The sequence below is a fragment of the Arvicanthis niloticus genome, chromosome 21 (genome assembly GCF_011762505.2).
Source record: "Arvicanthis niloticus isolate mArvNil1 chromosome 21, mArvNil1.pat.X, whole genome shotgun sequence".
NCBI classification, from domain to species: Eukaryota; Metazoa; Chordata; class Mammalia; order Rodentia; family Muridae; genus Arvicanthis; species Arvicanthis niloticus.
In genome coordinates, this window is record NC_047678.1 from 21172994 (window position 1) to 21189219 (window position 16226).

Here is a 16226-nt window from a genome sequence, read left to right on the forward strand (position 1 = left end):
ACTGTGTGATTTCAAGGATTCAAATGTTGAAGTTTCAGAATTTTGAAGTACAAGGAGAGTTTGGGATGTATTTTGTTCAGTAATAAGACCCTTGTCTAGTATGTGTCAGGCTCTGGTTCAATATCAAAAAATAAACAGAAATGATTTTAAAAAATTAAGACTCAACTTTATTTGGAAAAAAATGTCAGAGAAAGAGAAACCTAAAAGATTTTATGAATGTTCAAATTTGATAGCACTGTAACTACTCTATAAAACTGGGGTAGAGTCAGACATCCTATGTAAAAACTGAAACAAGAAAAGTACAAAGCACATAAACAGAATGAAGGCCAAAGGACAAAACGAGAACTTGTTATTATTTGTTCAATTAAGACTAAGTAAAGAATAATATGGAACAAAATCACCAGGAGATTTGCATTCAAATGTCTTAAGAACAGTGTTTTAAATATGCCTAGAAATCACTAGGGTAATCTTACTATTAAAATGCCACTTCTGGACCTCTAGAATGGAACCTTACATTTTGCCTTTGAACAGGTTCAATGCTAATTTGTATGCTTCTAGTCCACACTTTGCATAGTAAGAATTTAAAACATTGTTTGCAAGTTTAGGTATATTACAGAATAAATTATAAGGTTTTAATTATAAAATAATAAATAGCAGTAAATATCACCTGTGATAGCCCTTTTCACTGTACCATTAGGCTTTCGGACAGTGATTCTCAACTTGTGGATCACAAGCCCTTTGCGGACTGCATATCGGATATTTACATTATGATTAGTAACAGTAACAAAATTACAGTTATGAAGTAGCAACAAAATAATTTTGTGTTTGGGGGTCACCACAACGTGAACAAGTGTATTAAAGGGTCTCAGCATTAGGCAGGTTTAGGACTATTGCTTTAGAGGATTGGAATAGAAAGTGTTATTCAGTATTCACAAACTATATAAGAAGTGGTTTCCAATATTAGTAGAGATTAGCCTCACACACATGAAAGTGTTGAAAACTTAAGTAATCTAATGGTCTTAGCTGAGTTTTAGTGTTAACTGTTGTTCTAAAAACTCCCAAGGAATTCTTGAGTTATTAAGAGGCATAAACGTGTTTCATTTGAGGCATTTTTATCTTTTGTTTAAAGTAATTTGTGATGATTATTACTACTGATTTCATATATTACTAAATGTCTGTGGTTGCTACGAGTATAACCATGTGAAAATATATATCCTAGTTTTCACGCATGGCATTCTTTACAGCTGCCAAAGCTAAGTACAAATCATATTTAAGGGTTTGGCCTTTCTGGTGTCCTGTGTTTCAGAAGAAACATCTGTTATTTTTTTTTAAATCTTAACCATTACCCAAGTATAAATTCATGTTAAAGCCACTTTCCTATTTTGAATTTTTTTTAATTTACTTTCTGTTAAACATGTCAGTCTATAAAGTCTTAGATAAAGCCTTATGATTAAGAGTTTTAGAAATAAGATGAGTTTTAAATTCATCATTAAGTATGATTAATAGAATGATTAATAGAACTGATTGCAATCCTTTGTTTTTTGAAAACTGAAATAATATATTAATAATATAATAATAAAATGTTCAAAGATGTATACTATGCGTACAATTGCAGTGATAAGGGGTCTACCCACGCTAATTGTTGGTTTTCTGTTGGTATCAAAATGTGAAATTATAAACTTTAGCAATCGTTTAATAGTAATTAATTTTAGGTTCAAAGTATCCTGTATTTTACATACTTGGCCAGTTTTTAGCAGAAGTGTTACTTGAGTATAATAGGCTCAGACTTTTCTATACGTGGTTTAACTGTATAGTTTATTATACATGCTAAGATTTATTTTCTAGTGAATAATTATTTTCAGGTATATTTATGCAAATTTCTTTGTCTCTTTGTAGTGTTATAGAATGATCAGAATAAGTATCCATATTATTGATAGAACCAAGAGGTTCCTCCAGGGTATTAGATATTTCTTGGACTAGAATAATGTTCTTTGAATGATTGGTTTCTTTCTCTTCCTCTCCTCACCCCATCATCCCCAAAATAACACCAGTTGTCTTTATTTTTTTAATCTTGTATGTATGTTTTAATCCTTTGCTTTCGGTCCTTACCTTCCACCTTCTTTGAAGTAGGTTTGTTTATTGGTCACTGCTATGTGCACTCGCCTAACTGGTCTGTGAGTTTACATGGTTCTTTCCCTCTTGCATTTCATATGAGTTCTGGGATCACATGCCTATGCACTAACACAGAACTTTTTTGTGGCTTCTGGGAATTGTAATACAGGTCCCCAAACTTGTAGAACAAGCATTTTATCCATTAAGCTACATCTACAACTCATGTTCAAGTTTCAATAAAATTATCTAATGATTGAGTCTCTTTTAGCAGGATCAAAGACCCAATATTGGAGTGCTTAGAAATTTTAGGCTTAATAACTTGGGTTGATGATTTTAACTGAAAATGATTTGTCATAAACTAAATTCTTAGAAGTTCTATTATAGCCTGAACTCCTGTAATGTATTTAACTATCTACCAGAGGTTAAAATGCAAAGAATTCTTGATATAAAACATTGGAAGCAAATTTGAAGCTACTTGAAGATTAATCATAACATATCCAAAGTATTAAAATCTCCAGGAAATTGGAATTGTTTAATCAAATGCATAAGTTTTGAAGAAAGCCTGTAAAATTATTTCTAATTTTATCTTACAAGATAAAATGCACCAGTATTATGAATAAAATTAAAACATAATTTCAATTTAGACATAAATATCCATCTTCCTGTATATATCTGTGTATTAAAGTTGTGTTTTTGTTTTTCAAATTCCTGAAGAGTATAAAAATAGCTTTCAGTACCTGATTTTATAAAAGGATGATACCAGTAAACATCTATTAGAATATTATTTTTCTTGTAACTTTAAAGTTACCAATTTTTTTAATCCCAAGGACTTACTGCTGCTTCTGTTATATAACAGTCATTAAAAATGTCTTGACGTCCTCCTCAGGTCTTCATCTTTGACTCACAATGGAAGTTCCTTGTTCTTACTGTTGTTAGAACTTTTTTTCTCAAAATTGTTTCATAGTAGTCCAAATTAATTTGAGATCTTCAAACTTTGTGGTTGTCACATAAGTCTAAAGACAAATTTGCTAAACATTATATCAAGCCCATCTCTGACTGACAATATTGTATAGCTTACTGATACTGGTAAGTTTGACACTTAATCAGAAAATGAGCCAATACATAATCTTGCCCTTCTAATGCGCTCATTAAATTTGTAACAGCTCATACTTTTATTGTTAACAACTGAATATTGGTTTTAACAGAGTGCACTCATGAATTACTTTTCTCATCAGATATTTTATTAAATATCTTGACAGAATTAACTTAAAAGAAGGAAGGGCAGTTATTTTGGTTCATGATTTGGAAGTTAGAATTCATTGTGGCAAAGAGAGCAGGACAGCAGGAGAATAGGGTAGCTCTTAACGTTCACTCTGGAGTCAGGAAGCAGAAACGGATACTGATGATACTCAGCTTGCTTTCTCATTTCTACCTTTTTACTCAGCCTGATCCTCAGTCTACAACATGGTTCTTTCTTTCATAGTTTAAACCTCTCTGTTTAAACTTCCTCACTGACACATCTTTTATGTCTCCCAGGTGATTACAAATTCAGTCAGGCTGACCATGAAGATTATCTACCATGGATCAACCCCTCTTTATCTTGACACCCAAATACATCACTTTCAAACCATAAGATTCCACTTTGGGCCCTGAAAGAGTCATATCCATCTCACAATGCAAAATGCATTCAGTCCAACTTGGAAAGTCTCCATAATCTTCAACGGTCTCAATGCTATTGAGAAATCCAGGGTCTCTTCTGGGACTCAACAGAATTAGCTACAAATCTGTATAAAATAAAGCACATTACATATGTCTAATACATAAAGGCAAAGAATAAGCATTTCTAGTCTTAAAAATAAGAATAGGGCTCTAACAAGAAGAGATCAGACTAAAACCCAACTGGGTAATAACCAAACACATTACTCAGTGTCTTGTAACTACATAGCATCACCTAGGCTTCGGCAGCCTTGAGTAGACCATTCCTCTATTTTTTGCTTCCTACAACACATGTGACCTCTCTTTGGCTAGCACTACTTTTGCCTGCAGATTTTCTTATACAGTTTGCATGGTCTTGGCATCTCCTAACATTTTACCATCTCTGTTACCATTGGAAGTTCACCACAGCATCATAAGATGCCTCCTTGGAGAGAATCTTACCCTTCCGCATATTGGCCGTACCCCTTGATACAAATTTTGTATTGGTTATTTTTCTTGTTGCTATAACAGCATACCTGAGAAAACAGTTTAAGGAAGGAAAGGCTTGTTTTGGTTTACAGTTTGTGAAAATACAGTTCATCCTGGATGGGAAAACATGGCAGTAGAAGCATGAAATGCCTGGTTGTACTGCATTTGCAGTTAGAGAACAAAGAGATATGAATGTTACTGTTCAATTTTTAACTCTGCAAATGATATGATGCTTCCCATATCAGACTGGGTCTTTCCTACAGTTAGGCCTCTCTAGAAGTATTCTGTAAAAGAATTCCCAGGCACAGGAAATCCCCTAGGTATCCAAATCCATTCAAATTGTAAATAAAAAGTACCACAACACTGTACTATATTATCATCTCCTTACACTCCAAAAAAAATAAGTAAATGTTCAAATTAGCATCTACAATAAGAATATTGATTACTATAAACAAAATTTGTGATAAGAATGATAACAGTTGCCAGGCAGTGGTAGCGCATGCCTTTAATCCCAGCACTTGGGGAGGCAGAGGCAGGCGGATTTCTGAGTTCGAGGCCAGCCTGGTCTACAGAGTGAGTTCCAGGACAGCCAGAGCTACACAGAGAAACCCTGTCTAAAAAAAAAAAAAAGGTAACAGTATACCAGAGCTAAATTTTAAAGCACAGAAAACTAAATTCTCTGAAAGTATACTGATTATGTGGCTGGAGAGATGACTCAGCAAAATCATGTGCTGCTCTTCTGAAATAGCCAGGTTCAGTTTCTAGCACCTATATGGTAACTTACAACCATAAACTCCAGCTCCAGAGTATCTAAATCTTCTATTGGCCTCTCAGGACACCAGGTACACATATGGTATTTATAAATTTAAGTAGGGAAAACACTAGAAAATGTTTTTTAAAATAAATGTTTTTTTAAAAGAAAACTGATGCTGTTAGAATTATACTAGTTAAAAGAATTGAAATATGTCAAAAACTTCGGGCCAAATTAGTCAAGATGAAATAGACATTACCAGTTTCCAGACTGATGAAGATTGTAAAAGCAATAAAATATAGCAAATAACTTATATCCTCATGATCAAAACTAAAACATTCCTTTTTATTAACTGAGACTTTTCTCAAAGAATTCTGGGCCATTCACTAATCAAAAAAGCAGAGACTAGTGAGTACATAACATTAGTAGTAATTAAATGGCTGCCACTGAACTGAGCCTGTTGATTTTCGAACTGCTTGTCCAGGGGATTTAGGATTTATATAGTGTGTCTTAGAAATAAAATGAATGCTCAGGCCAGTTATGGTAACCTGAAGAACAGAGAATTATATACCTTCTAGTGTGTATCACTGACAGAAATCCTGTTTGATTACAGGTGTTTTCTCTTTCCATTTTTTCTGTCAGCCAGGGTCTTGAAATAAATTTGCTGACACAAATTAACAAACAAAAGTATATAAAACTTGAAAAAGAAACAAAGACAATATATTAATGAAAAAACTTAGTTCGTATTCCTAAGTTATATTCCTAAGTTATTCCTAAGTTATAAGAGTTATAAAAGAGAAAGCTTAAACTAGAATTCTGTCAGTGATTCAAATATGAGAGAGAAAAAGACAAGATGTACAAATTTATAGTTTTATTGTACTATGTAACAAAAACTCTAGAGAGAATGGAACAGTGAGGGTTTTAAAAGATACGTTTTCTATGAACTATATATTGCAAATCATTGAGAACATTTTCTAACAAAATGGAAACTGAATACAGTAAAAGAAAAATGTAGATAACTTTGTTAACTAAGTATAAAGTTTTGGGGCTAAGTACAACTGATATTTAATCAATTTTTAAATCTTAAAAGTGTTGAAGCATAATGTTCTAATTAAATAAAGAAGTAAAATGTACCGCAAGCCTGATCATAGGAAAGTATATAAAAAATAAAATTTAATGAAAAGTACAACATTTAGACCTAGAGAAAGAATTGTAAAGGGGAGGAACCCATTCTACTGTCACCCTGGCTAGGCTCTCCCGTTATCATTGCCTCCTCTGGTACATGTTCTATCCCAAATCATTACTGGTTTCCAGTACTACACAACAAGTTAGAAAGGGTGACATTTTTAAATCAAAAGCCATACTCACTTGGGTATAGTGGCACCTGTCTTTAATCTCAGAACTAAGGATGCAAAGGCAGGTAAATCTCTGGAATTAAGGGCAGTCTGATATACATAGTGAGTTCTAAGACAGCCAGAGATGTATAGTGAGACCCTGTCTCAAGCCACCACCATCCCCTCAAAAATAGCCAAACTCAAAAATAGAAGGAAGAAATGAAGAAAGTGGTTGCCACTGACTGTCAGGAAGATGTTAGCTTTCTCTTTCCATATATAGTGTATGCAGACTGACAACCTGGAACGGATGCCTTTATTTACTGTCAAGAGTCACCTAAGCATGAACATCATGGCTGTCAACATATTTGTGAATATCCAAGTCCTGTGATTGAGTCTTGGCATCAAAGTGGACGAGATGAGAGATATAAGTGCTTGAAGGACAAAGATCCCTGTGTTCAGAAAATGGCAACAGTCTGTGTGGCAAAATTCTGTGATCTCGATCTGCAGTTGGGAGATTAGGGATTTCTGTATTTGCTCTGGGATTTTATAGCAAATTCAGATCCAATGATGATGACTAATAATAATGTAGCAACATTGTTTGAGATCAGTATGTCTTGCCAAACAGCAATTTCTTCACTCGGAAACAACAGGAAATCTACATGCTTCTCACATCCCTGAATGAGTGCACTGAATGGAGCTATGTTTTGTTCTGGTTTTTTTCCCATTCTTGACAGTCCATCAAATTATGCCCTAAAGATGACCTGAAAATTCAGCATCTCTCAGGAAGTAACTTCTTGATAACTATGCCAACTCAGCAGTAAAAGTCCTTAAAGAAATTTCTAGAATTGTCACCCAAAGACTCCAACTACTATAACATGCTAAATGTGCTATTGAAGAAGGTATCCCTTTTGCTTATTACTGTACTGTCTGGAGAACCAGAATATTGACCTAAGGATTAACCCAATTTTCCAGAAATGGCCTAAAATCTTGGAGCAAAAAGATTATTTTTTGTGAAGTTCAAGGATTTTATCTGTGTTAAAATAGAGAAGTTGGACATCGTGATTCTTCTTCCATCTCAAGTGAACATTGCTCAGGTTCTGGTAGAACGGAATATACCTCTGAGATGAATGTTGATTGTGTTTCCAGAGCTGTACAGGCCATTGGATAATATGACATTAAAATGAAACAGTTAGCAGAGTATCTATGTAAGCACTTTGCTTAATCTAATCCAGACCACAATAAACTAAGTTCTTCAGTTATTGTCATCAGGAACATATTCTGCAATTACCCCAAGTATAAGAGTATCGTTGCCATTTTCTGTGAAAATTGAAACCCTGGATGAGCCCAATTATTAAACAGCTATAAACGGTTGGAGATTATGCTGAAAGAATCTCTAATGCAGTTGAGTTGCTAGAGTGCTTCCTGGAGGGTTTACTTCAAAGTACCAATGTACAGCTGATTTTGCTTATCACTTTAGTGAATCTGTTTCTCAAGATACATGAGAATGTAGGAACTGACCCAATAGGTCTTGAGCTTAGCCCCACAGTGTTCTGATAATCCTGGTCTTGAAAGTCAGGTTTTTATTTATTGTCACATTTTTTCAATTGATCTTGTTGATAGCAATAAGAAATAGTAGTAGCAACAAAGTAGTCTTCTCTAAGAAACCATTGATCTCAGAAGGAGACAGACTTCTTTAAGCCAATACTACTGGATAACCTAATCTGCCAGTTAGATTCCTTAGCTTCTGTGATCCATAAACCTCTAAATGCTTTTGCAGAATGGAGTCATGACATCCATTGCAAACATGCTCATTCATCATGATAGCACTGATGCAGGTGGTACCACTGCAACCAGCTGGAACAGCCCTAGGTCATCACTTCTCAAGATGATCTGTGAGGCCTTTTAAGTCTTAAACTGGGTTCCCCAGTAAAGGTATCACAGGTGTCCTGTATGCAAACAGGAGCTCTGGATTGTTTTAGGACAGAGGACTGGATAGTGTGATAGGATAATCCTTCATCCTATCACTAGTGCCTGCAGACTTTGCTCCTTTTCCTACTGCTGTGATCCACCATGGACCAATGGCAGGTTTAAACTTGTCACAGGTATAGAAAGGATACCTAGTGGGTATGTGGCTCCTAAGGCAGTCTGCTTATCTATGTTAAACGCTAAGCTTGGAAATTTGGGGAACATTAACACACCACTACAGGTACATCTATATGGAAATGAATTTCTCTGCTATAGCTCTGCACCGTGTGACAGTACAATTTAACCAGAACAGCTTTGATATCTCCCCAAGCACAGTTTTGACCATTATACTTTCCTGTTACCAAATCAGAACATTTATGTCTTTCTGCCTCTCAGTACTTTGGACCCTGTCATAAAGATAGAACCTCAGAATAACTTGCAGGTGCCTGTTTAAGGCAATATTGATGTCTTCTATTTCAACTGCCTCATCCCACTCAGTGTGCATTTTATAGATACTATAATACAGAAAGTGGCAAAATGGAACATCAGTTGTTCTTTACAACATGAAAGGGTATTCCCAATAAAAATGAACTCCAGTTTAGATCATAGAATTTTACTTAAATGCCTACATTGTTTCCAGCAAGTTAGAAGGTGTTTACACTACTGGTAAGAAGAAGAATGAAAAAGGGTATTTGGACTTTAGCTGACCTATATATTCAGCCTCGGTAATACACCATTGCTGAAGTATGGACCTGCTAAAGTCATTCATCTATCAGCTCTATTATAGCATTTTGAAAGACAGTAAATTGGTTGAGCCACCTTGTAATCAGTGTAAACCAAGAGCTCTTAACTTTTTAACTGGAAAAAATTATATTGCTGTGTAGAACCTGAACTAAATATTGCAACACTCAGCACACAGGAACTGACCAGTCTTTACCCTGTGTTGAAACTACTGTTGGCCCCATTGGATAGGTTAGCTTTCTGTGAACATTTGTAAGCACTATTTCTGTCACTATGGGCCTCTGTCTCTCTGTCTTCAGATATGGCCTTTTTTATATTATGCCAAGAGCTAGCTTGCATTTTCCACACCCTCCTTTGAATATAGTTTAATATTTTGTAATTGAAATCTCATTTCAAATACAGAAAAAGGCAACAAATATTAAAGCAAGAAAAACTGTTACTTGGGTTGGGATAGATAAAACATTCAATCAAGTACTATAAGTAGAATAGGAAAAGTAAATACCAGGGATATTTCTACTATTGGTTATCTCAGAAAATGTAAATGAAACATGATGTGTTAAAGGAAAAAGCATTCACCTTTGAAGTTGCAATAAAGAAAATTCAAAACAGCTGCATGCTAGCTACTTAAAAGCATATTTTAGTCAAAATAGCATAGAAAGTTTACAAATAATGGGATAGATAATAAATGCTTTTAAAAAGCAAGAAAGTTACAATCATAAAAGATAAATCAGAATAAAGACCAACAATGTTAAAGAAGTCAAAAAGACATAGCTTCTATTTTTAAAAGTTATAATCTGTCGAATATAGCCCCTCTCTACAGCCAAATATGTGTACTTAGTCAAGCATAAGAATATATTTAATCATAAAAACATATTTAATAATCCTGTTTTTATAGTGGTAATATGCATAACACTATACATCTTGAAGTACAATACTGTTGTCACTGCCAACAGTTTTAAAACATCCAAAACTTTTTAAAAATCCTCCCTTACCTAACATTACCCACTCAGCAGACTTTTTTTAAGCATAGGTTTAATGGCAATAGTTTGATTGCTTTTGAGGTAACCCAGTCACAAAAGAACACACAGCATGCACTCACTGATAAGTGGATATTAGCCCAAAAGCTTGCAATATCCAAGATACAACTCACAGACTACATGAAGCTCATGAACAAGGAAGACCAAAGTGTGGGTGTTTTGGCCCTTCTTAGAAGAGGTAACAAAATACTCATGGGAGCACATATGGAGACAAAGCGTAAGACAGAAACTGAGGGATGGGCTGTCTGAAAACTGCTCCACCTGGGTATCCATCCCATGTACAGTCACCAAAGTCAGACATTGATGTGGATGTCAGGAAGTGCATGCTGACAGGAGCCTGATATAGCTGTCTCCTTAGAGGTCTGCCAGAGCCTGAAACATACAAAGGCAGATGCTCACAACTAAGCATTGAGCTGATCATGGGGTTCCCAATGGAGGAGTCAAAGAGAAGACTGAAGGAGCTGAAAGTGTTTGCAGCCCCATGGGGAGAGCAAGACCAACCAACCAGAGCACCCAGGGTCTAAACCACCAGCCTGGGAGCACTTAGGGAAGGACCCATGGCCCCAGCTGCATATGTAGGGGAGGATGACAGTGTCAGGCATAAGTGGGTGAGGAAGTCCTTGGTCTAGTGAAGGCTGGATGCCCCAATGTGGGGGAAATCGTGGGTGGAGAGGTGGGAATGGAAGGGTGGGGAGCGTATCCTCATAGAAGCAGAAGAGGTAATGGATAGGGAGTTCTTGGGTGGGGGAAAATGGGAAAAGGGGATAACAACTGCAATGTAAATAAGATATCCAGTAAAAAAATTTTAAAAACTAACACTACCCATTCAACAGACTTTTTTAAAGCATAGGTTTAATGGCAATAGTTTGATTGCTTTTGATGTCCTGCATCTATTTTTATTTTTGACACCAAGTTGTAATGCTGCTTGTTCTTGTCACTTTAGAAATGATACTAGTGATGATGTAGAAATAGTTTCTCAAGTGGGTGACTGGAAAGTCTAGAGATATCATATTATAAACCTTTCTCTGCTACCTCACCCCCAGAAAAGATTTTGCTAGTTAGTATTACTTCCTCTGGCTTTGACACAATTCATTGAGAGATGTTGGGGGAGGGGAGTGTCTACCTACTCTCACATGCATGCATGTTTGTGATTTTTCTAAAATATTTCTGGAGCCAGTGTATGAAATAATAAATGCAGTAAAAAAATAAAATAAAATAGAAAATTAAGGCAAAGGAAGACAGAATCATCTCCAGATCATCCAACAAAGCAGATGAGCGAGAAAAAAGCAGTTCAAATGTTAGATAGCAGTGTCTATATAGCAGGAGGTGTTTCATAGTTTTAGAGATACCATTACTGATGAAGATACAGTATAAGCATATTTAACAACAGTTAAGAGTTGGAAATGCAACTTACTAGAAATCTTGCCTTATGTGCACACTGCTCTGGACTCCGTCCCCATTATTAAAATAATATTTACCCTTTGTATGTGCTTGATTCATTTTTGAAACGTTTCTCACAGTAAATTAAATTAGCTTAGGAACTCAAAATGACTTGTGATCTATATCATAAAATGTAATTACAAATGTTGGCTAGCTGTATATCCCTAGCCTCAAAAGTAGAAGACCTTTTTCACACAAGGATGGGGAAAGTATCATCATCGTTAGTAGTAAAAGTATCAACAGCAGATAGAACAGTGCCAGCATCTTTACCTGAAAAGCTTTTTTAAAACAGTAAAATATTCCTTATGATTTAATAACTAGATGTGGAAGAGAGTTTGGTTTGAAGTGTGTATAAGGACCTCAATTATGTTTTACTGTAGGAAAAGAAAGTTACCTAGAAAGTCATGACAAATAAAAAATAAGACTGAGATGAGAGTAAACATAGTGAGAATAGGAAAATGAGAGGAACTAAGATGACAAGTTGTGCCAGGATTTCAAATGGATATCTGGAAGAAATATTATTAATAACCCCTTTAAAAAGAAAAACCGAGAGCAGGCTAGATAGTAGAGTACTTCCATTTAATTGTGAGAACAGGAGAATACTCATGCATTCAAGAGGCAGCCAGGCCTGTACAGTAGTCAACAAGTGAGTCTTACTAAGGTAATTCACCACCATCTATAATGAGGTCTTATACCCCAAGCCTATGACCTCCACAGGTATGCTATGGCACATGTACCCCAAACATACCCAGAAATAGATCTAAGAAGAAACTGTCAAGAATAATGAAACTAACCTAGATTCAGCTTGTTTAAGGAATTTCAATTAGATGTCTATTCTGTTTCTTCATTAGCACGTGAGTCATTGGAATATAGGAGATCTGTAATCTTACTACTGATACAGTGCAAAAAGTCAGCGAATTCTGCATACTGTGTTTATATCATGGCATGTGGATATGTGTATTTGTGTTTGTATATATGTATATACACATACATAGATTCTTTTTATTCTTGTTTTGAATGGTTCTTAGAACTTGAGACCAACCCACTTTTATTGTGAAGAAAATGATTTAATTCACAATATATTAGTAGTTTTTTTTATTAAATGTTCTTTGGTCACATTCAATTTGTTAATTTTAGTTACATGAACATGCAGCCTACTTGGTGGACAGCTTGTGGGAGAGCTCTCAAGAACTGTTGAAAGACTGGGAATGTATGACAGAGTTACTATTAGAAGAACCTGTTCAAGGAGAGGAAGGTATAGTATTTTAACAAGTTTATTTTTATTTTGTTATGTTCCCATTGATAAATGTAACATCTTCTATGTAAATATGTGTTTTTAGGAACCATTTGATTCCTAAAATATATAAGAATTTCTCAAGTTTAAACATCTTTCTGTATTAACTATGATGCACAAGATGTTTCCAAAGTCCATGTGTTATATAATATTCAAGAAATTCTGATTGCTAAATTGAGACACAAAATATGCTTAATGTAATTCTTTTTAATTTTTTATTATTTTATTTATTTATATTCCAAATGTTGCTTTCCCCCTCAGAGTTCTTCACCCTCATACCCCCTCCCCTTTGCCTCTGAGAGGGTGCTCCTCCACTCACCCTTACCTCACCACCCTCCCCCTCAGCATCTCTCTTTCCTGGGGCATCAACTATCTACAGGATTAGGCTTATCTTCTCCCCTTGAAGCCAGACAAAGCAGTGCTCTGCTACATATGTGCCAGTGCCAGGGACCAGCCCATGTATTCTCTTTGGTTGGTGGCTTAGTCTCTGAAAGTTCCCAGGGGTTTGTTGATACTGTTGCAATTCCTATAGGATTGCCATTCCCTTCAGTTCCTTCAATCCTTTTCCTGATTTTTCCATAGCAGTCCTTGACCTCAGTCCAATGGTTGGCTGTAAGTATCTACATCTGTCTTGGTCAGCTCCTGGTAGATCCTCTCAGAGGACAGCCATGCTAGCTCCTGTTTGCAAGTTAAACATGGCATCAGTAATAGTGTCAGGTTGGGCTGGTCACTGAACAGGCTTTCCTTCAGTCTCTGTTTGATTTTTGTCCCTGCATTCCCTTTAGACAGGAAAAAATTCTGGGTCAAAAATTTTGAAGATGAGTAGGTGTCCCCATTTCTACACTGTGAGCCCTTTCTGTCTACTAGAAGTGGTGTCTTCCGGTTCCATCTCTCCACTGTTAGGCATTTTGGCTAAGGTCATCACCATTGAGTCCTGGGAGCCTCTCAACATCCCAGGTCTCTGGGACTTTCCAGAGGTTCCTTCTGCTTCCCACCGCAGCAGCTACATATTTTCATTCATCCTCTTGCCCCTCTGGGCTTCTCTCCTGTCTTCCCCATACTTGGCCCTGCCCACTATTAGAGTATGATTGTATTTGCATAGAGAAGTCTTAGGAGATGATACATAAAAAATGCATCATTGTATTTATGTAATAACTCAGTTTGTTCATATATTTTTTGCCTGTGTCCTGTAACATAGAAGCTCTTACATGGAATGACATCCAAGTCAACTTTTCTCCCTAAATGTTCTGTCATGTTTTTCAAATAATAAAATGCTAACAATATTTGAAGAAATAAGTTCAAAATAAGTTTAAAAGGCAACTTAATTTGAACTTACCCTTAAAAGAAATTAAGTTACTTTTTAAATAGAAGTGTGTTACAATTTCAGTAATAAAACCTGAAGTTAAAAGATAAATGTCTAAACTTTGGAGATATACATTGTAAAAGACTAGCAGTAGTTTTAAGGGTGTCTTATAGTATTTTTTTTAAAGTGCTACTATATATATGGATGTGGGTGCTTGTGTGTATGTGCTCTTCAGTAAAATTCAAATGTGGTGACTTTTTAGTCTGACCTTAAGGTATGTATAGTTAGCACATTTGCTGCCACACAGCAAAGACCCAGTGACTACTTACTCTATTTCTATGAGTCTCACCTTATTGAACTGAAATATGAAGACCTTTGTTAAATCTTCTTTGGTCATTTCTAATGCTAAAATTCTGTGACTTGGTTGACAGGTGAAGAAAATGAAGTAAAAGTATTCTTCAGGAGCCATATATAATGTTTAACACCTTTCATCCTTTAATCGTAGAACTCATAAGGCAGGGGCAGGCAGATCTATATGAATTCCAGGCTGGTCTGTATAGTGAGTTTCAGACCAGCCATAGTTATGTAGTGTTCAATCTCCAGATCATGCAGCGTGGGTGTAGCAGCAGAAAAATTACTCCTGAGCATGGTTATGTGACTACACAAATGCACTCAGCACTTATATACACACAGAGAAACAGAGAAATACTCACACACATACACACACTGCAGTAGGTTAACAAATTGTTTTACAGTTTAATTTTGTTGTTGTTGTTGTTGTTGTTTTGTATTTCGAGACAACGTTTCTCTGTATAGCTCCTTCTGTCCTGGAACTCTGTAGACCAGGCTGGCCTTGAACTCAGAAATCCATCTGCCTCTGCTTCCCAAGTGCTGGGATTAAAGGCGTGCACAACCACTGCCTGACTATCAGTTTAATTTTTTTAACAAGGAGAATTATTCACTGACTTTTCATGTGCTAGATATTAACCCTAAATGCTAAGGGTGCCATAAACTAGACCTGCTCTTTTCCCATATGCATCTTTTATTCTTATGAGGAAGACAGACAAAAATCAAGTAATAGTTGAAATAATTTCAAGTCTTAGTATCTTTGAAATATAATAATGAGGTATTTGTGTATAGGAAAATGAGCTGAAACTTAAGCCAGACCCCTATCATCTGCACTATCCTGGGCATTTTCTTCTAAGATCCCACAGAACATCCCACTGAGTTCTGAGCACTCTATGGATTTTCTAGCCCAAGTCCTTCCACAGTCCTTCCAAAATCACTCTGAAATTTGTCACCGCAATACCCTACAACCTGGTACCACTTCCATTCTAAGTTAAGATGTCTATTGCTGTGATAAAACATGATGACCAAGGTAGCTCGGGGAATGGGGTTTATTTCACCTTATAGCTTTTTCTAAGTCTATCATTGAGGGAATCCAGGGCATGAACATGAATAGACATATGGAGGAACGCCTTACTTTCTAAGGCGTTCTCAGCTTGCTTTCCTACACCATCCACGACCCCTTGTTTGGGAGTAGCACCACCTATGATTTTATGTTCTCATATATCAATCACTAGTGAAGAAAATGTCCTACAGATATGCCTGGATGCATTTTCATAGTGGGGACTTCTCTTCCCAAATGATTTTAACTTGTGTCACGTTACATAAAACAGTAACGGATGTCCCGTATGAGGACAGTGCCTTTGGAGGCCAGAAGAGGGTGTTGGATCCATGGGAACTTGAGTTACAGAGGGCTGTGATTATCCATGTGCTTGCTGTGAGTGACCATGTCCTCTCTGCAAGAGTAGCAAAGTATGTTGAACACTGAGCCACTTCTACAACCCCCATATTTTCTTCTTAAAACAATTTTTAGAGCCTGGAGAAATGGCTCAATGGTTAAGAGCACTGACTGCTCTCTCAGAGGGCCTGAGTTCAATTTGCAGCATCCACATGGCCCCTCACACTGGCCTGTAACTCCAGTTCTAGAGGATCTAACACCCTTACACAGACATATATACACGTAAAACACCAATGCACATAAAAATAAATATTGAAAATT

The 16226-nt window shown here is 36.1% G+C and overlaps 1 protein-coding gene and 1 pseudogene across 4 annotated transcripts in view; both read left to right on the forward strand.

Annotated features, from left to right (window-relative positions):
* Positions 1-16226, forward strand: part of Stag1 (STAG1 cohesin complex component) — a 328230-nt gene that overhangs the window by 229840 nt on the left and 82164 nt on the right. For all 4 annotated transcript variants that reach the window (XM_034483824.2, XM_076917691.1, XM_076917690.1 and 1 more), the window contains one exon: positions 12702-12819. In XM_034483824.2, the coding sequence (XP_034339715.1) occupies positions 12702-12819 (118 nt within the window). The remainder of the gene's footprint in view (positions 1-12701; positions 12820-16226) is intronic.
* On the forward strand, positions 6456-9053 carry LOC117693605 (AP-2 complex subunit beta pseudogene; annotated as a pseudogene).